Source organism: Pipistrellus kuhlii, unplaced genomic scaffold, assembly GCF_014108245.1.
Source record: "Pipistrellus kuhlii isolate mPipKuh1 unplaced genomic scaffold, mPipKuh1.p scaffold_m20_p_4, whole genome shotgun sequence".
In the NCBI taxonomy this organism is placed as follows: Eukaryota; Metazoa; Chordata; class Mammalia; order Chiroptera; family Vespertilionidae; genus Pipistrellus; species Pipistrellus kuhlii.
Window position 1 is genome coordinate 83,486,903 of NW_023425540.1, and position 24,142 is coordinate 83,511,044.

At 45.6% G+C, this 24,142-nt stretch overlaps 1 protein-coding gene and 1 non-coding gene across 2 annotated transcripts; one reads left to right on the forward strand and one right to left on the reverse strand.

Annotated features, from left to right (window-relative positions):
* Nucleotides 1-13,271: 13,271 nt before the first annotated feature.
* LOC118704014 lies at nt 13,272-13,409 on the forward strand. The gene has a single exon (XR_004983249.1). It is a non-coding gene; the product is annotated as a small Cajal body-specific RNA 4 (non-coding RNA).
* Nucleotides 13,410-18,099: 4,690 nt separating this feature from the next.
* On the reverse strand, nt 18,100-23,840 carry RMI2 (RecQ mediated genome instability 2). The gene is made up of 2 exons (XM_036411125.2): nt 23,521-23,840; nt 18,100-19,119 (listed from the first exon to the last, which is right to left on the reverse strand). The coding sequence occupies exons 1-2, from the start codon at nt 23,816-23,818 to the stop codon at nt 18,971-18,973; spliced, it is 447 nt and encodes a 148-aa protein (XP_036267018.1). The 5' UTR covers nt 23,819-23,840; the 3' UTR covers nt 18,100-18,970.
* Between the last annotated feature and the right edge of the window lie 302 nt (nt 23,841-24,142).

Genomic DNA, 24,142 nt, shown 5'->3' on the forward strand with positions numbered 1-24,142 from the left:
AGTGCTAGAATGTTCGACTGAGGGCTCCCCGACTGTGAGAGGGCGCAGGCCAGGCTGAGGAATGCCCCCCACCCCCCCGCCCCAGTGCACAAATTTCATGCACCAGGTCTCTAGTGTATATATAAACTGAGACTCTATGAGGCCTAGTGGAAAACAACTCACTCCTAGTGGAGTGAGTTGATAATCAAAGAGAAATTTTAGAGATCATAAAGCTCCAATCCTAAGAGAAAAGACCTTGATAAATATCCTAGGTATTAGTTGATATTCTAGAAAGACCAAGCCTGAAGAGTATGTACCCACATCCTACAAGTAGAGGCTATATACTAGAACTAATGGGGATGAGAGTGAGGGAGACCTGAATTATAACCATGCTAATTGCTGGAAACAAATCCTTAATAGATTCAAGATGACCAGTCAGTAATTTAACTGCCTGCAAGAACAAAACTCCATTATTTATTTATTATTTTTTTATAATATATTTTTATTTTTGAGAGAAAAAACAAACAAATAGAAACATTGATGCGAGAGAAACATCATCAATCAGCTGTCTCCTGCATGCCCACCTCCCTACACACAGAGCTTTGAGTCCACAATCCAGGCATGTAATCTGACTGGGAATTGAACCAGTGACCTCTTAGTTCCTGGCTCAATGTTCAACTGCTGAGCTCTACCAGCTGGGCAAAACTCTTATTTTTTAGAAAAAGATAGTATTATCCAGAATCTCGGGCGTCTTCAAACTATGGCCCGCGGGCCACATGAGGCCCGCAGAGGAGTCTGATCCGGCCCGCCAGGTTTTTTGGGCAGTGAGCGCAGCCGAGGTGTTACAGTAGGAATTAGTAGTTCATATAGTCCAGCCCTCCAGCTCTCTGAGGGACCGTGATCTGGCCCCCACTTTAAAAAGTTTGAGGACCCCTGCACATAACATACAGTGTTCAGCATACAGTCCAAAATGGTTAGTTATGTGAAATAGGAAAATACAGTTAATAAAAAAAGATCCACATATGACCCAGATAATTTAAAATATGTTAAAGAATTTAGAGATAAAAGGAGACAAATGGATGGAGAGATCGACTAATAAAAGAAAAATGGCAACTCTAGCCCAGCTGGTGTGGCTCAGTGGTTGAGCACTGACATATGAACAAGAAAGTCACAGTTCAATTCTCAGTCAGGGAATATACCTGGGTTGTGGGCTCACTCTCCAGTAGGGTGCATGCAGGAGGCAGCTGATCAATGATTTCTCTCATCATTGATGTTTCTATCTCTCTCCCTCTCCCTTTCTAAAATCAATAAAAATATTTTTAAAAGAAAAAAAATCTAAAAACCAACCAAACAGAAGTTTTACAATTGAAAAGTATAAGTATCCGAAATGAAAAAATCCATTAGATGAATTTAACAGCCAACTGGATACAACCCAAGAAAGAATCAGTGAATCTGAAGACAGGTAAATAATATTATAGTTATTCAAACTGAAGCACAGAAAGAAACAAGAATTAAAAAAGGAAATTGGGAAAGGGAGAAAGAAACAAAGAACAGATATCTGAGATCTGCAGGACAGTGTCAAGTTATCTAACATACATACATGTATTGGATGCTCAGAGAAAGAATAGGGCAGAAGAATAATTTAAGAGATAACAGCCAGTAATTTATTGAATTTGATAAAAGCTATTAGCCTACAAGTCCAGAAAGCTCAGCAAATTCCACACAGGATTAAACAAAAAAAAAGTCACACCTAGGCACAACCTAATCAGATTTGTGGAAACCAAAGAAAAAGAGAAAATCTTTAAAGCAATTAAAAGATGAGACATTTGTGTAAGCAACGATAATCATGACAGTTGAATTCATTAGGTATAGTGGAAGCCAGAAGAAAACAAAGTGACTGGTGAAGAAAAACACTGTCAACCTACAGGTCTAGTAATAATTAATGTCGTTTTTTAACATTGGTTTAAAATCTTGCTTGGCATTGACTTGTATTGACATAACCTTCAAACACGTGGTATCTACAGAACGTGTGAAGTGCAATTAACAAGTTTTGCTTGAAAAAGTTTGTGTTTGGTTTGGTTTTTGTTGCAAAACTAGGGCTAAGAAGATGGCGGATGAAGAGCATATTTGGCACTGCATGCTTTACGAGTTCCAATTAGGAAGAAAAGCAAGTGAGGCTGCAAAAAACATCTGTAGTGCTCTTGGTCAAGATGCAGTTAGCGCCAGAAAATGCCAGCGTTGGTTTGAGAAATTTCACGAGGGAAATTTTTCGTTAGATGACAAGAGTGGTCGAGGCCATGTGTCCAATTTTGATCAAGAAGCTCTTCAAGCTCTTTTGGTGCAAAATCCTCAAATTACCCAACAAGAGCTTGCGACAACTTTAAATTGTTCACAAAAAACAATTTCCAATCAATTGCGTGCACTTGGCAAAGTCAAAAGTTTGGAAAATGGGTTCCTCATGAGTTGACCGACAACAACTGTAATCAAAGAGTCACAATTTGCAGTTCGCTTCTCTCTCGTCAAAACCGTTTGCCGATTTTAGAGCAAATTGTTACCGGAGATGAAGAATGGGTGCTGTATGTTAATTTGAAAAGGTGGCCTCAATGGTTGGACAAAAATGAGGCTCCGCAGCCCACGCCAAAACCTGACTTGCATGCGAAAAAAGTGATGTTGTGTGTTTGGTGGAATTTTAAAGGAATTCTTCATTATGAACTTTTACCATCTAACCAAACCATTACAAGTGCAGTGTATAGTGCCCAATTGGAAAGGTTAGCCCAAGCTTTAAGAGAAAAAGAACCCGCGCTGATTAATCGGAAGGGCGTAATTCTTCACCACGATAACGCACGACCACATACTGCAAGAATCACTGCTGAAAAACTGCGCCAGTTGGAATGGGAAGTTCTCCCTCAACCTGCATATTCTCCTGATATTGCCCCTTCCGATTACCATTTGTTTCGTTCTTTGCAAAACTTTCTTCTTGGAAAAAAATTTAATAATGAAGAATGCCTCAAAAATGCATTGACCGAATTTTTTGCATCAAAATCACAAGAATTTTACAACAGAGGGATTAAAATGCTTTCTGAGCATTGGGCACAAGTAGGAGAAAACAACGGCAACTATATTGTTGATTAAATTTTGTTGTATTGTTTAAATAAATTCGATTTAAAAAAAGTATTAGAAAACGACATTAATTATTACTAGACCTAATAGTATTCCATATCCAACAAAAAAAAACATTATTCAAAAATAAGGCAGAGATTTCAGGCAGAGATGAAATAATTTGTCACCACCAGACCCTTGGTGCAAGAGATATTAAAGGAAATTGTTCATATCTAAGAGTAATGATTGTACATGGAAGACCATATCTGCAGAAAGGGATGAGAAACAACCCAAAGATTTTACTTTTTCAGATATTTTCCTCCTGCTAATCTGAATTTGGAAAGGGAAGGATGAGAAATTTTTTTACCTTCTTCTCAATTGGGCATACAGTCAGAGTTCCAGGATTGCTAACTTTGGTAAGAAGTTTTACCCTCCAGTGGCTTCTGCCTGTTCTCTCAGGATCCTATGGCAGGTTCCAGAGCAAAAAGGATATCCCAGTGGGTTTCATCTGAGTCATCCAGAAACTACAGTGAAAGAAAAATAGTTTTCCCTCTACCCTTCTGTGTGGTTGGCAGAGACCACTGTAATAAAAGCTAGATTAACAAGAGTAGAATGAACAGAAGTTGATGAACATGCATGCCTCCTGTAAATGTTGCCCAGGAGAAATGAGTGATGCCCAGGAGAAATGAGTCAACTCCCATGGTGGCTGGAGCCACCAGCTTAAATAACATCATCAGCTAAAGACAAAAGAAAGGTGTTGGGAGCCAGTAATGGGGAGGTTACCAACAAAAGCGTGATAAACAAGGGTAAGTTTGTTATGCAGACCTATTAGTTATGCCTTGTTCATTGAAAAGATTCTCTTAAAATTTAGTCATCCTCTTTTCAGGTATGGAGAGGGAGATGCCCTTTCAAATGGAGGTTTCCTTTATAAATAAATTTCTCTTACAAAAAGTTCACTTTTCTGTTTTTCAGAGTTTCTACCATTGCTCAAAATGATCAGCTCAAAATAATCCTTATGCCTAAGAAACATATTTGGGGGTGGCATATTCTTGCTACCTTTCAGTACTTTTGAATGCAACAATTAAAAACTGAGAAAAAGCCTTTTGTTTTTGTTATGACAAATATCAAATACTGTATTATCGTTTCCCAACTTCCAGTTAAATGCTTCCTAGGACCCAGGCCCAGCACTGGGACTCCTACAGTTTCACTAGGTGTTAGGAAGTCCCTTTTGCCAAAAAGTAGAAACAACCAAATGCCCATTAAATGGTGGTAAAAATATAATTTAAAAACCCACACACAATATGCTAAGTGAAAGGGGCCAGACCAAAAGATCACATGTTGTATGATTCCATATGTGAAATGTCCAGAATTGATAAATCCATAGGAACAGAGTAGATCAGTGATTGCCAGGACATGAGAAGGATGAGAGGATTGTGAGGAATGAGTTGCCTGTGATGTTGGCAGGGAAATAGCACCAGTTGTTAGCGGTGAAGTTGGATCTCGGTTCAATTGAGTTTGGCCAAGAACTCAAGTTACAGAAGTTGTAGAAGGAGTCAAGCTAGGCTGAGGCTCAGGAAACAAAGGCAGAAGAAGGCCCTTGGAGCTCAGGAGAGAAATGTAAAGGTAATGCATCTGGGGGTGGGAGGAGGTAAAAGGGGGAAGGGAAAGGCTCAAGCATGCTCCTGAGAGGAAAGCAAGCCCTGGGTCCTTCCTCTTGAAGGTTTTATTTTTATTTTTTAATATATTTTTATTAATTTTAGAGAGGAAGGGAGAAAGAGAGAGACATCAATGATGAGGGAGAATCATTGATCGAATGCCTCCTGCACGCTGCCTTCTGGGGATTGAGTCCACAACTTGGGCATGTGCCCTGACTGGGAATTGGACTGTGACCTCCTGGTTCATGGGTTGATACTCAACTACTGAGCACACAGGCCAGGCCTCCTGAAGGTTTTAAAGACTGGAGCTGACCTAGCCGGTTTTGCTCAGTGGATAGAGGTTGGCCTGTGGAGTGAAGGGTCTCAGGTTCAATTCCAGTAAAGGGCATGTACCTTGATTGCAGGCTCCATCCCACGTTCCGGCCACCCCCTCCCCAGCCCATTTGTGGCCCAAGTGGGGAGGCAACGAATCAATGTGTCTCTCTCATATGGATCCTTCTCTTTCTGGCTCTCTCCCTCCCTTCTACCCTCTCTAAAAATCTAACCTAATCTAACCTACACAAGCCACGCTCACCAGCCAATCAGAGTGAGTATGCAAATTAACCCAGCAAAGATGGTGGTTAATTTGCATGTGCAGAGATAGGAAGGAGTGAAGACTGAAGACAGCATAGAAGGAAGAGGGAGGGAAAGTGGAAAGCAAGGTGGTCCCACTGCTGGAGGGAAAGCACTGGCAGCATGTGTAGGGTGGAGCAGGGCGAGGTGCGCAGCGGCGGTGAGTGTGGCAGCAGAGGTGGCAGGGCCGGCGGGCATGGAGGGTCGAGTGGGTGGGGTGGGGTGCGCAGCAGGTTGGGCATGCAGGGCGAGGTGAGCTGCTCTGGTGGCAGTGCACAGCTGCAGAGACAGTGGTAGAGGTGGCCCCGAGGTGAGGGGGCTAGAGAGATGGGGGTGCTGGGAGGGAATCCCTCGGGAAGTCTTGCAGGAATATTCCTGCAACAGGTGCCAAGTAAAATAATAAATAATAACTAAATTAAGGCTGGGAGTTTAGCAGAGGATCTCAATAGAATATTCATCTGCTTTATGCTGATGCACCACAATGAGGTCTATTATTTTAACATCATCTACTCTTGGGTGTGGTTGGCACAAATGTCACTAGTTGGATTTTTGTTCTCTTATCTCCCTGAGTAGGGTGATTGAAGCTATTTGCTCTCTGGTTGGTGAGAAGTATAAATCACTTACTCTTTTAATATATTTTATTGATTTTTTTTACAGAGGAAGAGAGAGGGACAGAGAGAAACATCGATGACAGAGAATCATCGATCAGCTTCCTTTTGCACACCCCCTACTGGGGATGTGCCTGCAACCAAGGTACATGCGCTTGACCGGAATCAAACCTGGGACCTTTCAGTCCGCAGGCCAATGCTCTATTTTTTGAGCCAAACTGGTTTCAGCATAAATCACTTACTCTTAAGTGTCCTTGGTTAGGGAAGATGCTTGGCCTTTTAACTATCTGTCTCAATTTTCCTATTCCACGTGTCCTGGTTTACTAGCCTGTCTCAACAGCTAATGGGTATGGAGGTTTTTTGGGGGGATGATGAAAGTATTCTGGGATTTAGATAGTGTTGATGGTTGCAAAACTTGGGACTACTAAAAGCACTTAATTATACAGCATTAAAGGGGTGAATTTTATGGTATTTGAATTTTATGGTATATTTCAATTCTTTAGAAGAGACTAGTAAAAAAAAATAAAAAAAACAACAACAACAAAAAGAAAAGCATTGCAAATGATATTTTGGTTTCGTAATAAAACAAGAGATTATTTTCCAAAAGAAAAAAAAGAAAGAAAAAGAAAACTTTTGGTTTTTACAGACTTCTTTAGTCCCCTGTTTACCCACCCAGACAATCTTTTGTCTGCTGCCACCCAATCAGATTTGCCTTTTAATTTGGAGCTTGGCAGGCAAATTAGAAAGGAGCTCCCAAGAAAAGAGGAATCCTACATGGATCTGAGCCTCCCACACTCCATGACTCACTTTACCCAGTCACAGGCTTCCCTTGTTTATCATCTGGGAGAAAGGACAAAATGGGACTTGGTTTTGTGGGTTGTATTTTTTTATCCTTACTGAGGAGATATTTTTCAGGGATGAGAGGGAGGGAACTTGAGAGAGGGGGAGAGGTTGGGAGAAACATCAGTATGAGAGAGAAACGTCAACTGGCTGCCTCCCAAGGATCAAACCCACAACCTGGGTTTGTGCCCTGATCAGTAATCGAACCTGCAGCCTTTTGGTGCACAGGATGATGCTCTAACCAACTGAGCCGCACCATCCAGGGCAAAATGATACTTGCTTTTTGTGGGTGTTTTTTCCACAAATTTTATGTAAGCCAAACTTTGCAAACAATGGTTTCCTTAGCAACCTCTGACCCATGCTCTTCAAATACAATTGCTCTCCAATAAGTCTGTCCTTTCCCAGCCAACAAAAGTTCATTCTGAGATCTCACTTAGGTTCTCACAGAGGTTGGCCATGGCGAAGCACTTGCAGGAATGTCGGCCTTTTGGGTTTTATGGTGAACCCTGGGATGGGTGACCCAGTCAGGCATGCGTGCGCAGGGACCTCCTGTTCTAGAGAGCAGAGGCTGCCTGGAGCCCTGCCCCCCCGTCACTGCCCAGCACACTTAGCCAGCTTCTCGGCCTAGACCACAGCGGGCCCTGCTCATTTTTCTAGCCTTAGTCAGTCAACAGTTATGGAAAGATGTGAGTCAACTCATCCAAAGTATAGGGTGACCAGATTTATCTGCATGCCACTGACCAGCTGCGGCCGAACTCTCTGGACCAGGCTTCATGCGCCTGCAAACCGTGCTGTCAGGGCCCTGCACTGCTGTCACTACATGAATCATCATAATTATTGAATGAGGGGTCCTGCATTTTCATTCAATAGGAGGCCCCACAAATTATGTAGCTAGTTCTGCTTCAGACTCACTTAACACAGGTTCTCAGGTGCCTGGGGAGGTCAGTTTCCATAAAACAAGGGACTGGCCAGCCATGGAGCCTCAGTGGCCCTGTGGGTCTGACCACACCCAGCCCCGGCACCCCGGGCTCTGGCCAGCCGGACTAGCTGAGAACAGCCATTCCCAGCTGTGCGCTGGGTTCTGAAAGGCCCTTCCTTTCCAAAGAAGCCTCCTTTGGGGTTTCAAGAAGGAAGTGGAGACACAGAGAGGAAACCGCAAACACTTCAAACTCTAATAGCAGTACCACCTCTAGGTCCATGTTCCCTCCTGAGGGCAGGGGCAGGGCTCTACGTGCTGCCTGTCACCCTGAAGCCACCGGGGGGCGGGGAGCGAGCCGCTCTCCCATCTGTGACTCCACAGCAGCTCTGCTCGGAGAGACGAGGCGGGACTGAGACCAGCAGCAAAGCTGGGGCGTGGACACAAGGGGCCTATTTGACTTGGGCGCCTTAGGTCAGGTGTTGATCTGTGAGGCGCCTGGGTCAGAGGAGCCAGTGGTGGCAGCCAGGGCAGAGTCCATTCTGCTGACAGAGGTTTCCCTGTTAAGGACATGGGTGGGCCATGGCCCGGCCAGCTCATCTGTCCCCGGGAACCCTTTCTTACAGAGAAACCCAACGAGGAAGAGAAAGCGGGAGCTGGACTGTCAACTTCTGCGTTTGTGAAAGGATGAAAGGACCCCAGCACTGTGCTCATTACAATCAAAGAGCTGAAGTCCCCAGCTCAGAGAAAACTAAAATGTGGGCTGTTTCCTTTTCTTGTCTAAGTCCCAAACTCTGCCTCCTGACTTTTAGCTCTGAAGGTTAAGTTCAAGCCAGAATGAGTCCCCACTCTGTCCTTGCCCACCTCTCCCTCTGCCCTGGCCAGGAAGGCTGGTGACAGACCAGTCCTTGCTGCCCAGGCTGAGCTGGGACACCTCAAGGACCCTCAGACGCCCGCATGAGCTCTTTGCCCCTTTAGTCACTCTGGTGGCCACCCTGGGAGCTGATTACACCCCCAAAAGTCTTCTGGGAGCACTTGGGGCCCGAGCCCTGCAAAAAGGATTAAGGCAACCGAGAAGAGACATGTTTTTCCAATTAGTGATAAACCACCCATGTTGGAACTTTTTGCGAAACTGGCCACTTGCTTTCACATTACCCAAGTTTCCTCATTCAGCTTTTCTCCATGAATAAGTCCACAAGGTTTTCAAGCAAAGGGGGTACCGAAGGCCCATAACCATGGAATAAACAGGATGCTTGCGGCACAATGCCTCCACCAGAATGCAGACACCAAGGGTCTCATCTTCTGTGAGCCGTGCAAGGAGGGAGTGGATGGAAAACTGACCTACCAAACGCTCCCTCCTTCGGGTTCGTTCACACACACCGAGTGCGATTATGTTTATGTTGCAATTGGATATACATTTTACTACATGCATACTTTTTTTTTAAAGGAATTTTTTCCCACTGACATTTCTTTCCCAAGCCAAGTCTGGTCCAGCCTGCCAAAGCGAGGAGATCAAGATCTCAATCCAGTGAGCTCAGTCAGTGAGCTCATGCTCCTTAAAGAGCCTTATATCCAGCCAGAAAGGCAGAGAATGTGGGGAAAGCAGGGAAATGCCATTCTCACGCCTGCAAAGACCAAGCGAGGCAGCCCTGGAAGCAGGGAAGTGAGAAGAGCCATAACCTGTCAGATACAGTCCACATGAGCATAACAAGGCCACTCTTATTCCCATTTTGCAGACGAGGTAGCAGAGGCCCAAGGAGGCTGTGTGTCCCAGACCCCACACACCTTGAGTGGTGGTGGAGCTGGGTTTTGAACCCATGATGTCTGTCTCTAGAATCTGCGTTCCTCCTTAGGCTCTGCACCTGCCAGATCCTTGAAGAGGACAACCCTCGGGTACTCCCTCCAAGATTCCCACCCTAGTGTATACACAACCTTCTCAATCCAATACTAATCGAAGTGGTGCTGTGATGAGAATTTGGAGATATAATGAAAGTCTCAAGTCAGCTGACCTTCAGGTGAATGGGCCTGACCTTATCATATGAGCCCTTTAAGCTGGGGCCTGGAGGACAGACGAGGGAATCACAAGAATTTGGCACTGTTGCTGCTTGAAGATGAAGGGGGATTCGTGGCAAAGAATGAGTGTGGCTCTGGGAATTAAGTAAATTAAGTAAGTCCCCAATTTACAGCCAGCAGGGGAACAAGGACCCGTATGGCAAGGAACTAAACCTTGCCAACAATTGGAGGGAGATTGGAAAGGATTCTTCCTGAAGCCTCTTGAAAAGAGCTCAGCCAGCCAGCACCTCGACTTCAGCCCAGTGAGGCCTTGAGCAGAGAAGCCAACCATGCTGTGTCAGACAAACTGCCAATCTGTCCCTCGGCATTATGGTCCCTGACTAATGGCCTCGCGCGCCAGTCCCAGCCATCACATCCGCCGAAGACTCTGCATCCTCAGCTGGCCCTGCAGGCCTCCCCGAGGCCCCACGCTGCTGTAATGGGCTCCTGCAGGCCCCTGAGCACTGCTCCTTCTCCGCAGGAACCGGGGTAAGTGCAGCAGGAGGGGACTGGCCTGGCAATTACTAGCAGAAGATGCTGAGCAAGTCTGCAGCCTCTCAGGGCCTCAGCTGTCTCACCTGCTTTCGTAACTGCTGACTTCCGGGCAAGCCAGACAGCTCTGGGCCTGTGCTGCCAATACCAGCTGCATGTCACTGTTTAAATTCAACTTTGGATAAAATATGGGAGGCCCAGCTAAATTTGAATTTCAGATAAATGGATAATTTTTAGTATAACTAAATCCCAAAAATTGCATGGGACATACTTATACTAAAGATGTATGTTTATCTGAAATTCAGATTTAACTGGACAGTCTGTATTCTTTAATAAATAAAATTCATTTTTCAGAATATTAAGTCTATGGAAAAATTGTGACAATAGCAGAGTTTCCATACCCCTGACACTCAGTTCCTCCTGTCATTAACATCTTACAGTGGTATGATACATTTGTCACAATCCATGGACCACTTTAATATATTATTATTTTTATTAACTAAAGAGCATACTCTTCAGATTTCCTTAGTTTTCCCTAGAGACCTTTTTTCTATTCTTGGTACCAGAAATCATTATCTGCAAGTATAGGCATCTGATTTTTTTTTTTTTTTTTTTTTTTTTTTTTTAAAGCTCACTTTAAAGCCCTGACCGTTGTAGCAGTTGGTTGGAGCATAAAGTTTGCAGGTTTAATCCTCAGTCAGGGTACTTAGGGGAGGCAAGCAAGATATGTTTCTCGCTCACATTGATGTTTCCCACCTACATTGATGTTCTTCCCTCTCTCTCTCTCCCCGCTCCCTTCTGCTCTCTCTAAAATCAATAAAAACATATCCTTGGGTGAGGAATTTTTTTAAGTCACTTTGGAGCAAAACAGTAATTCATATTTTCTTTTTGTAAATCAATCAAAATTATACCATATTTTTTCTATGATCGGCAAAAAGAAATTTTTTTGGTGTGCTGCAGAATTTTAGTAATTTATGTGTACCATGAGATGAAAACGGTTGAAAAAGCCCTGTTTAGAACACCAAGTAAAAGCAAACAGTCTACCCAAACATAGGCCGTTCCCATACCACCCGTTCTATTGCTCACCTAGCATTTTCCTTTAAATGGACTTAAAAATGAAAACCAGAGATCAGTACCTTGTGTTGTCCTTAGCAGCAGCTCAGCACCAAGGAGGGTCGAGGATCGAGGACAACTCAGAACAGCCAGTGGGTGGTCTAGCCCAGTTCCTTTGTACGAGCTTTTCCCATCCTGTTTTTCCTCCTCCTCAGGGGAACTAGGGACAAGTGGCCCTTTTGGTCCTGGTCCTAAGGGCCCCTGGGTCAACCCTTCATCTGTCCTTCCTCTGGCCAAGGTCCAGCTCCTCTGGACTCCAGGGTCTCTAGCAGAGGAGGCAAAGGGCTCAGCGGTCAACCATCTTCAGGGCAGCTCTGACTCCTGGCCAGTTGCCTCCAGGAACCTATAGGTATGCGGCTGCTACACCTGGCAAGCGTTAAGATGCACGCAGAGAGCTTTCTAATTACTTAGATTAGGGTGAGGCCGGGTTAAAGCATCCCAGGTGAGGCTGGTGATGAGCCAGGCCTGGCAGCGCTGAGGCCCACATGCGGGATGCACGGCCTCAGAAGTACCTGGGAAAATCTGTTACTTAAATTTCCATTCTATTCTGGATGGGAAGCCTAGAAGTTTTTTTTTTTTGTTTTTTGGTGTTTTTTTGCATCTCAGTTGTGATATCTCACAGAGACCAATTCAGTTCATTAGTAAGCTATCCAGAAAACACGTACCGTAATTAACCCGCAATCCCTATTAAGCGATAGCACAGTTGTGTAGTGGAAGACCTGAGTCTGACTGACTTTCTAAAACAGGCGCGGAATGATTAATGGGAACTCTGGCTCCGCTCTTTCCTCATCTCAATGGGTACAAACATATTATAGGTGCCAACAGGCCACACTGAGAAACTCCTTCCCTTTTCCAGTTTGCCCAGGAGGAAGGGAAACTTAATAGTGTGGTGTTTCCAGGTGCTAGAAATTTCTTCTTCACCATCTATGTCATGTCTCCGGTCCCTTGGTTTAGGGACAGAGCTAGACTGCATCCCCTCCGGGTTGCCACCACTGTATTTTGGTGATGGGTTAACTTACTTCTTGAGTCCCACAGGTTCACAGGTGGATTATATCCAGGGCCTCTCCCCCTACCAGATGCAGATGATTTAGATGATGAGATGCTGTAAGGGGGATGAGAATTGGGGGCTGTGGGACAGGGTGAATTATTTTGCGTCTGGATGGACCTGCATCTTTAGGGGCCAGAGGGCAGGCTGGGTAGGTAGAGTGCCTTCCCTTCCCTCCAAAGATGCCTACATCCTAATCCCTGGAACCTATGAAAATGTTACCTTATGCGGCAAAGGGGCCTTTGTAGATGTGATTAGATAGGTTAAGGGCCTTGAGCTGGGGAGATTAGCCTGGTGAGCCCAATCTAACCATGAGTCCTTAAAAGCGGAGACTGGGTGGCAAGCAAGAGTGCTGAGGCAGAGAGGGGGGTCAGAGGTATTTGAATGCTAAGAAGACACCGTGCTTCACAGGGAGCAGCCATGTTTTTTGTTCACCGCGTGTCCCCGGAGCCTGGAAACCAGCAGGTGTGAGGAAGTGCTTGGTGACAGAAAGACCAATGAAGTGACTGCTGGATTCCAGTTAACAGCCCTGTGGACAAGCTCCCTCATCTCTGTGACTCCCAATCTTCCCTTTGCTACAGATGATGGAGGTCAGCCACCCCATTAATAAACAGTAGGGCTGGAGCTCAAAGCAGGACCATCGGAACCCATCTGGTTGCCAAAGCCAATGCCATTCCCCACATGCTACCCCCAAGACGGCTTGGCCACAATGGGCAACACCACCGGGATGGATAGCTGTGAAGCTTGTGGCCTGCTTTTATTTCTTTGCTTACTTCTGAGGCCACTGGTTGTCATCCCATTTTGGATGGCACACGCCAGCAGGGGGTGCTAGCACCTAAATGTAAAGACCACGAGCTCCCACTGGAGGACTGAGAGGGCTGAGTCTGATGAAGCAAGACTGCTGATACAAATCTTCTTAGAAAAAAGGGTTAAAGAGAACTGGAGAGAACAGCCCTTACTGGAGAATATCACAGGACTGACTGTATTACCCAATATTCTTAAAAGCAACAAACACCCATGAACTCCCAGAGCTGGTCTCGGGAGTTTCTACATAAATGGCATCTCAAGCCCAAGCCGGTTTGGCTCAGTGGCTGAAGCATCAGACTGAAGGGTCATGTGTTCAATTCTAGTTGGGGCACATGCCTGGGTTCTGGCTCAATCCCCAAAAGGGGGGAGGGGGGTGTAGGAGACTGCTGATCATTCTCTCTCACCATTCATGTTTCTATCTCTCTCTTCCTCTTCCTCTCTGAAATGAATTTAAAAAAAAATTTTTTTAAAGCCATCTCAGAATGAAAGCCTTGGACACCTATCCTACAATATCGAACACAAGCTGGCCTGAGACCTGTCTCTGCTACAGCCTGCTAGCCAGATGCTCTTGGGCTTCCATCTCCTTGGCCACAGTTTTCGTAGGCACAGGGGCAATGACACAGTAAAATAAAGTAACAGGGGTAAGCTCCTAGCAGTCCCTGCTCCTAACTCTTGACTGAATTTGCATTCTTTAACCAGAGATGGTTGATGATTCTTGTAGGACTAGATTTCTCCCCCCCACCGCACCCCCGACTCAGCGGTCTCCCTCCTTTTCCTCCAGACTCTCCTGTCTTTACCGAGTCATCATTCTCTGTTCAGAACATTCTAAAACACTCTAGCAGGCACCCTCAGCCCAGTTACAAAATGCCCTGGGGTGCGTGATTCAAAAGGTACTTAAGCATGGCCTTCAAGGGCTCCTTTCATTTGTGTGCCAAGTGCAATGTCAAGAACACTGTGCCTTGCCTGACCAGAGTGGCTCCATGGTTGAGCATCAACTTACAAACCGGGAAGTCATGGTTTCAGGCTTGATTCCCAGAGTGAGGTGGGCAGAAGGCAGCCAATTAATGATTCTCTCTCATCATTGATGTCTCTCTCTCCTCCCTTCTCTGAAATATATATATATTGTTCCTTTGCTTGTATATTCCATCTTCCTAACTTAAAACAGCCCTTCACTGAACATTTACTCACTGTCCATATATTACACAAGGCCCGGTGCTGGGTGGAGACAGAGAGAGATATAAGGCACAATCACATCACTGGAGGCCCCTCCAAGGCAGACAGAGAATGTGCCTATCTGCCGAGATCTATCTGCGCTGGGAAGGGGGCTCTAATCTGGTTTCTATGAACCTTCCGGGTCCCATCCTGTGGACAAATCATGTCCACTTCACAGACTGCCCTCCAAGCCCGAGTGCAGACAGGAAAGGGCAGGTCCAGGATTGGAGCCCAGGGGTGGCTAAGTAGAACTCTCCTTTATCTCAAGCAGGTAGGGGCCCCAAAAAGATGTCTGCTAAATGTAGGTCACTGTGGCAGAAAAATAATCCTCCCCCTTCTTATTCTTGCAAACAAGCAGCCGTTCAGGGAGTCTGGACCATGGCCTGAGGTTTAGCAACACGAGCCTAGGCAACACGGGACATTTGGTGGCCCAGCGGACCCCAGGACCGCGCCGTCACGGCCGACACCCCTGGGAGTTGAAGACGACTACACACAGCGTGTGTTTCAGGTCCTTTTTCCCCTTGGCCATTAAATCAAAAACAGCCCTGGAGACAAAACACAGCTCTTTCAGGTGTCACTCTTTCCCCTTTCTGCTTCACTTGATGCATAAGATTTTTGTGGTAAAACATGAGCTTTACAAGAACATGCAACAGAAAGAAATAGGGAACTCAGTGATCCAAAAACCAGCTAAATGAGGAGTTTCTTTTCTTTCTTTTTTTCTTCTAATGTAAAGCAGTTCCAAGAAAAGTGAAGTCACAGCCCCGGGTGCTTATTTTCAGTTCTTAGAAAAGAGCCGATTTCAAAAGAGAAGCAGCGCGGCCCCGGCACACAGTCTGCCCTTTTCTAGCGAGGGGTGCTTGGTGATAAACTGACTTTGATTTGGCACCAGCACACTGACACCCCTACCCAAGATGCATTTCCCTTTGATGATGTCAAGGAGGAAACGTTAGCCGAAACAGTGAGAGAGATTATATTCAGGGAAACCACTGGAGCTCGGCTAACATGCTGAAGCGGCAGGGAGCTGCAGGGAGCCACTGGCCGTCTGTGGGACTGTGCGAAAAACAGGGCACCCTCCTCTTTCCCACCTCCCACCCTGCTGCGTTCCTTCGCTGCTCGGGCAGCCATACCAGCCCAATTAGCAATTTTCAATGGGACATTTCTTACCAGAAGTTAGGTAGGGGCAAACTGGGTACAACATGGCAGGGGTTCTCAGCAGCCCGGCTCCATTTTCTAGAAGAAAAGCAGGTCTCAGGTAAGGGGAACTGCAGACTAAGGTCTTAAGGGGCCTACCACACACCCAGTTCAAGGGCTGTTATTAGGAGCTCCATGATAAAGCTTTAACCTAAGAATCCTATAACTGACGTCCCATGGACTGCATCAATGTTAAATGTCAGGGTAATCAAAAGCAACTGATCGACCGTCCCACCCAGGAGGAGACTAAGGAGACACGAGGACTGAATGTAATGGGGTGACCTGGATGGGATCCTGGAACAGAAAAGGACTTTAGAAAAAAACAAAGAAAATATAAAGTATAAACTTGAGTTAATAATATCCCAATATTGGTTCATTGATTAAACAAATGTACCATACTAATGTAAGATGTTAATAATAAAAGAAACAGGATGTGGTATATGGGAACTCTTTGTATTGTCTTTGTATTTTTTCTGTATACCTAAAACTATTCGAAAAAATATATATAGTTTTTAAAGGCAACTGATGGATATAAGAACTTACTATTCCTCCCAGCAACAATCATTTGGTGGCTACCATGTGCCAGGCACACATGAAAGTGATTTAGATGCATCTTCATTTATTCCTCACATCAGTGCTATGAGCTGGGTATAATCTGCATCTTATAGGTGAGGAGATTAAAACTCAGAGAGGTTAGGTAACTTGTTTGCAGTCACACAGCAAGTTTAACAACAAATGAAGAGCTCATATTCAGGTCTCTAGGGCTGCAAAGCTCCAGAAATAGCTCAGCAACATTGCCTGAAAATGCCCAAACTCTGAACATAAACCTCCTCAAAACAAGCCTCAAGGGGCCAACAAACCCAGATCAGTAAAAAAAAATTATGCATTATTTCCAATTTGCCCTTTAAAAGAAAATGCTGTAGTTTAAAAACATAGCAAATCCAAAACACTGGAAATACCAAATGCTGATGAGGATGTAGAACAAAAACTCAGATACTGATGAGAAAGCAAAATGGTATAGTCACTTTGGAAGACTGCAGATGTGTTCCCCCATATTCTTATGTTGAAATGTGGGGGCCTCTGAGAGGTGATTAGATAAGGATGGCAGAGCCCTCATGAATGGGATCAGGGCCCATGAGACCCCAGAGAGCTCCCTTCTCTCTTCTGCCATGTGAAGACTATAAAAGGACAGCCATCTGTGAACCAGGAAACAGCACCTTGATTCTGCCAGTACATTGATCTTGAACTCTCCAGCCTTCAAAACTGCAGAAAATATGCCAAAACTTGTTTGGCTCAATGGATGGAGCGTCGGCCAGGGACTGAAAGGTCCCAGGTTCGATTCCGGTCAAGGGCATGTACCTTGGTTGCGGGCACATCCCCAGTAGGGGGTGTGCAAGAGGCAGCTGATCGATGATTCTCTCTCATTGATGTTTCTAACTCTCTATCCCTCTCTCTTCCTCTCTGTAAAAATTCAATAAAATATATATTAAAAAAAAACAAAAAAAAAAAAACTGTGGAAAATAAATTTCAATTATTTTTAGGCCCCCGAGTCTATGGCGTTTGTTATAGTAGCCCCAAGAAACTGAGACAGTCTGGCCGTTTATTACAAGGTTAAACATAGGCTTGCACATGATCACCAGTTGTGCTCCCAGATATTTACTCTGCTAAGTAGAAAACATGTCCACAAAACCTGCACACAAATGTTCATTTAAGCTCTATTAATAATTGCAAAAACTGGAATCAAATCAATGTCCTTCAATAGGTGCATGGGTACCAAAGCATGGTACATCCATACAATGGAGTATTCAGCAATAAAAAGAAATCAGGCCCTGGCCAGTGTGGCTGTTGGTTGAGTATCCATAAGTTTAGATAAGTTTGCTTTCACCATTCCCAGTCACAGCACATGCCCAGATTATGAGCTCGATCCCCAGTCGGGGGCGTGCAGGAGGCAACCAATCAATGTTCACTCTCACATCAATGTTTCTCTCTCTCCCTCTAAAAATATCAAGTTTAAAAATCTTTTTAAAAAATTTGGCATCAAGTTGTGAAAAAACATGGAGAAATATTAAATATATATTGCTAAGTCAAAGAAGCCAGTCTGAAAAAAAAACTATATCCTATATGATTCCAATTATATAACATACTGGAAAAGGCAATACTATGGAGGTAATAGGCAAAAAAATCACAGTGGTCATGAAGGGGGAGAAAGGGATGAATAGGCGGAGCACACAGGATTTTTAGGGCAGTGAAATTATGCAGTATGATACCATAATGGTAGATAAATGTAAAACGAATACAACTGTATATCACAAAAAATGACCTATAATGTAAATTATGGACTTTAATTAATAATAATGTATCATCAATTATAAGAGAAATAGAGGAACAGGGTATATGGAAACTATATACTTTTTGCTCTTTTTTTCCTATAAATATAAAGATGCTCTAAAACTGGGTCTATTAAAAAAAAAACATACAGCATGTAAAACAATTTATTAGTGGTAGAAGATAAATAATCCACCAAAACTCGACAGTAATGTTGAAACAAAACAGGACTCCTTTGACATTGATAATCTAAGGGGAAAAGAGGGTTGAGTAAGAAGCAGAGAGCAGAAATCTAGTATTCAATATAATCCCAACAAACAGTCCTTCCATACCAAAAATGTAGAACTCTACCCAGGAGGATGCTCCCTTGAAGTATCTCACCAAATGTTAAAAGACCGAAATTAGAAGTTGAGTGAATGCCTGAAAGTTGTTCTCAATCAATCTTTAATTTCAACAAGAATTTCAGCATGTCCCTATCATCACCCACATCTAAGAGAAATGGATCGTTAAGGGTTGAGTGGTGTTCAAGAGAGCTGTGTCTCTGAGAGGCTGCTGTACCGCTTGACTTGCAAACTGGATATGGAAGCTGTTGATGGAGAAGACGTGGGGCCATGATGTCATTCTTCTTTCACGAAGTCAATTTTCCTGCCCATAACCACACTTTAATCACCATGGACAATGACTGAGATTCAAAGTTTGCACCATAAAATAGGATTGCAGCAGTCACGGAAAAAGTATCATCACTGGTAAAACCTGAGAAATGCAACATGAGATTTCCGTGTGCTGTAGAGAGAATGAACACGACATCTGCTTTTAATCAACGCACAGGGGCAGCAGGGCTGAATTAACTGGAGTGCCCCAGCATTTAGAAATCCTACATCTGGACAACTTGGTGAGCCAAAGCAAAGCTCTCTGAGGAACTTTTGAGAAATACACATTGAACAATGTCCGTGAAATCCACATGGAATAAGAACTTAAGTCCTTTCAGAATTTCCGTTGTTTTTAATGACACTTCCAACATCATCTAAGGAATATTCCTGTGTAAATCTTCTACTTCCAGTGCCCACATGCTTTCATGGACGGGATTATCAGAAAGATCTGTCATCTTCACAGCCTGAAGGCAAGGCTCAGGGCTATAGGCCTGAATCACTCCCATTACCATCACGTACTTTCCTAGAAGAAAAAAAGACCATGGTAATGTTAAAATTGATAGGGGGGGGGGGGGAGGCAAAACAGACCCAGTCCTTCATAGGGCTTCACTTTATCAGAGAGGCAAATTGGAGACTTTAAAGAAAAAAAATGCTCAGTAGAGATCAAAATGCCAAGGTGGTCAATGATCTATCTATCTATCTATCTATCTATCTAAAAAGAGCAAAATATAGCTCCTGTATATTCCCTTCATCAGTTCCTCCTATTATTAACATCTTGCATTGCTGGAATACATCTACACTAATGAACGAGAAACATGCAAATTGACTGCATCTTTGCGACACCCATCAGCCAATCAGTAGTGAGTATGCAAATTAACCTAACGAAGATGGAAGGTTAACTTGCATACACAGATGCCAAGTGGCCAGGAGGGGGACACAGGTGTTCTGCAATGCCCCAACCTTGTCCTTGTTCCTTGCTCAATGCCACAGAGTATGTGGCTGTGGGCAGCATGGGAAGGCAGAAAGGTGGCTCCAGCCAGGACCGGTTTGGCTCAGTGGTAGAGCGTCAGCCTGCAGACTGAAAGGTCCCGGGTTTGATTCCGGGCAAGGGCATGCACCTTGGTTGCGAGCACATCCCCAGTAGGGGGTGTGCAAGAGGCAGCTGATCGATGATTCTCTCTCATCAATGTTTCTAACTCTCTATCTCTCTCTTCCTCTCTGTGAAAAATCAATAAAATATATTTATTTTTTAAAAAAAAATGAAAGGTGGCTCCAGGTCAGAGCAAAGGCGGAAAGGCGGCTCTGGGCTGGAGCGAAGGCAGTGCTGGCAGCCAGCGAAAGGAAGGCCCATTCTTGCACAAATCTTTGTGCACTGGGCCTTTAGTTTGTTATAACTGATGATACATTATCATTAACTAAAGTTCATAATTTACATTATGGGTCACTCTTTGTAATATATAATTATGTAAGTTTTACACTTATCTACCATTCTGGTATCATACCACATAGTTCCACTGCCCTAAGTTCAACATTTAATTTGGAACATTACATCTGTATATTCTTTGGTTTCTGCTTTTCAAATGTTAAAAAAATAAAAATAAAAATCAGCAAGCTACCATCTTGCACAAAACAATCATGCCCAAGGAATGGAAAAGACTCATGTCAGAGTATGAGCTGTAGTTAGACAGACTGCTCTTAGGAAAGGGCAGAAAACCCAAGCTTTCTTTTGTCCCTGTTCCTTGCTCAATGCCACAGAGTATGTGGCTGGTTGCAGTCATGGGACCAATCCTCTTTCTGCAAAGACAGCCCCAAAGCAAATCCAATTTTCCCTCCCTGCTGCCAAAAGATCTGGGCAAGCTATTGCACCCCTCCACCCCCTGCTGCCCCGTTGTTCTAACTGCCTAGGACCAATCCCCGCCACCTCCTGCTTTATCCTGACCTGGTGGTACACATAAGCAAATCAACAAGAGGGCAAGCTGCCATCAGGATGATCTAATGACATATTAACTGTGACTCTCTTCCCATTCTAGTGGAGAAGCGGCTCTCCTTGAAAGCAAAACTTGGCAGGTCTTAACCACACAAGACTCAATTGTATAAAAATACCCAAACACAGCAGGAGGGGCAGGCACGCTGCCAGGCCTGTCCGTGCCCTTCCAGGCCCCGTTAATCACACTGCCTCCAACAGCCAGGCTGAGTCTGCATGTGGGTCTGACTGAAGGAAGCCAGGCAAGTTGACACCTGACCCTCTGGTTTTCAACTCCTGAAAGGAGGTACTTAGGTTTCTCTGGACTCGCCTCCAGATTCTATTAAGGAAATAACAGCATTAATGCCTCAGTGATAGAGGCTAGTTCTAAAAATACATTTGCCATACTCTCTGTGAATGGCCCTAAGGTGCTGGTAAAGAGAGAACCCTCAAAAAACAATGAATACAGACACAGGAAAGAACAAGCCCAAGGAGATCCTAAACAGAAGAGGCTAACACGAGCCGCACTTGGCTCTCCACCTGCAGGGATGAGCTCAAAGGCAATGGTGCTTTCCTCCCTGCGATCAGACAAGCCGGCTCTCAGTCCTGTCCATCATTCCTTCTCCTCCACAGTCTCTCCCCACTGTCTCCCCTTCCCCTCAGTGGTCATCCCCTGGCCATTTTGATCGCTTCCAGCTTGTCTGTTTCCAGCTGCTTCCTCTTTACAACCATCCCTGTCGCACTGTGTCAGCGACCTTTCTCCAATGCAGCTCCTGCCTCCAGAACCCTCTGATCACAATGTGCAGTCTTGGCCAGTTAGTTTCTCCCCTCTCCACTGCAGACTGGAGAGTTCTGACTCAACTCTGCATACGCAGCACCTGAGGGTTAAGGAAACAAACTGCTGGCTGTTCTGGAGGAGAAAGCAGGGCGGGCACAGCACTGAAGCCATGAATACAGCCCAAGGCCACCTTGAAACAGGCAGGTCCTTCCACAAACAGCTCCGCAGGAAGGGAGCCCTCCCACCTTTCACTTTCGCCCCACTTTCTGCTTCAGGCTCCCCAACGTACGGGGCTCTCTCTCACCTCCAAGCCTCTGCACACGACCTGGACAATCTCCTGCCTCAGGTAGACATAGAGTGACCAATTGTTCTGGTTTTAAAACCGGAAGTTCCACAGCCTGGACCCCCTTCCGTCCTAGGCAACCTGGGTAGATTGGACCCCACAGCGTAACTCCAACACAGCCTTCAGGTCACCTCCTCTCATGAGCCTTCCCTACCATACAGGCCTGGGCCAGTTGTCGCTCCTCTGGTCCTTGTTTACTTTCTTGGCTCTCCGCCTGCAGGCAATAACAAGCTGTCAATCAAGACTTGGTATTAATTAAGAAGAGGCAATGGCGTGACCCATGCCTGCAGGCATTCAGGCAGTGAGTAAGTCAGACAGGTTCACCAATGCCCGTCAGTTCAAATGCTAAGGTACCCACTGATGCCAAACTCATGCCATGGCTGGGACTAGACATGGGAGACACCAAGCAGCTCGGGTTACATGCTAGGGCAAGGGTCAGCACACTTTTTCTGTAGAGGGCCAGATACAATATTTCAGGCTTTGCAGGTGATAGTGTGTTTATGGCAACTACTAATTCTGTAGTTGTAATGAGAAAACAGCCCTACCTTCTGGGACTAGGAGAGTCTGCGGAAGGCAGGCCCGCAGGCTGGCGGGCTCAGTGAGGGAGTCCCTCTCCAACCTGGTGTCGTGGTGGCCTGATAAGAAAGGAGAGTAGATGGCCCTCCTGGTCCCAGACTTTGCCTTCCTTTTTCAAATGGGAGAGGCAGCCCTTGCCGGCTATAGGTTTGCTTTTCATGTTTATTTTTGGGAGGGAAAAAAAGTAAAAACCACCGAAACCGGTTTGGCTCAGTGGTAGAGCATCGGTCTGCGGACTGAAAGGTCCCAGGTTCGATTCCGGTCAAGGGCATGTACATTGGTTGCAGGCACATCCCTGGCAGGGGGTGTGCAAGAGGCAGCTGATCGATGTTTCTCTCTCATCGACGTTTCTAGCTCGCTCGCTGTCTCTCGCTCTCTCTCTCTCTCTCCCTTCCTCTCTGTAAAAAATCAATAAATAAATAAAATAAAAAGAGAGAGAGAAAACAGCCCTAGGTATTATATAAATGTGTCACAATAAAACTTCACTTAGAGCCCTGGCCAGTGTGACTCAGGTGGTTAAGTATAATCCAGTGCACCCAAAGGTCACAGGTTGATTCTCACTCAAGAAACATGCCCAGGTTGTGGGGTGAGTGTGGAAGGCAACCAATAGATGTTGCTCTCTTTGCCTCCCTTCCACTCTCTCTATAATCTATAAAAATAAAAAAATATTAATATATAGAAATATATTAAAATTTTATCTCAAAAATAATTTTAGAGACACTGATACTGATACTTGAATATTAGAATATTACTTCTTTTGATTTTTTTCAACTGTTTGGAAATGTAAAAACCGTTTTTAGTTTGTCGGCCATTGGAGAGGAGGCAGCCTAGACTAATGCAGCAGCAGAGGGCTGAGAGGGAGGGACGCTGACAATGGGGCAGGGGCAGGGGCTGGGGCAAGAAGGGAGCAGGAGTATTTCACTGTAAGGCACAATGGTCAGTATTTTTTGAACTATCACAATTTTTTTAAAAACCACCTTCTGGGAGGGGGTTTGTTACAAAAATAATGCTGGGGTCCCTTCCCCGGAGATTACAACTAGGAGGTGTGTGTGTGGGGGGGTGTGTGTTCTGGGAACCTGCATTTTAAAAAATCCGCTTCAGCTGATGCTTATTGCCAGGTCAGCTAGGGCGACGCCAGATTGTGCTTGGAACCGGAAGGAAGGGTCCTGAATCAGGGAACCAGCACTGGTAAAGCCCGGCCGGAGGAGGGACGACCAGGCTGCACAAAACAAGGGTCAGCCCCGAGTTCCACTCTGGCTATTACCTGGGGTGACGCAGGGCCGCCCGCGCGGCACCCGCTCCAGGCCGCACACCGAGAAGGCGCCGCTCGGGTCCCGCAGCCGCGCCGTGCCGCCGCCCGCCTGCACCACGGTGCCCTGCATCCACACGGCCGCCAGCTCCAGCGGCGCGCGGCCCGCCCGGCACAGCCGCCACGCGCCCGGGCCGCCCTCCGCGTGGCGCCGCAGCTGCTCCGCCAGCACCTTGATGGGCGGCGACGACGGCAGCCGCACGGCCCCGGAGCCGCCGCCAGAAAACGAGTCCGCCCCCGCGGCCGCTGCCATAACGCTCGGCGGCCACTTTCCCGCCAACCTTGAAAGGCAGCGGGGCCGGCCTGCGGGCACCAATCAGCGAAGAGCTGGTGGAGCCGGCCAATGGCCGGCCAGAAGGCGGGACCTCCCGGGGAGTGGACCACACAAACCGCCAGGAGTGCGCATGCGCACCTAGAGTAAATACCCGCCCCCACGCTGGGAATGAATGAATATAATGAATTAAGAGAATAAATAAATAAAGGGAGCCCGGCCTGTGTGCCTCAATGGTTGAGCATCTACCTATGAACCACAAGGTCTCTGTTAGATTCCAGGTCAGGGCACATTCCCCGGGTTGTG

What these genes read in the sequence shown, in the direction of transcription:
- RMI2 (XM_036411125.2), bottom strand. Translation starts at nt 23,818, where the DNA reads ATGGCAGCGGCCGCGGGGGCGGACTCGTTTTCTGGCGGCGGCTCCGGG. An exon ending in GCGGCCCTGCGTCACCCCAG is followed by an intron (nt 19,120 to 23,520) that starts GTAATAGCCAGA and finishes TTTTTCTTCTAG; the next exon opens with GAAAGTACGTGATGGTAATG.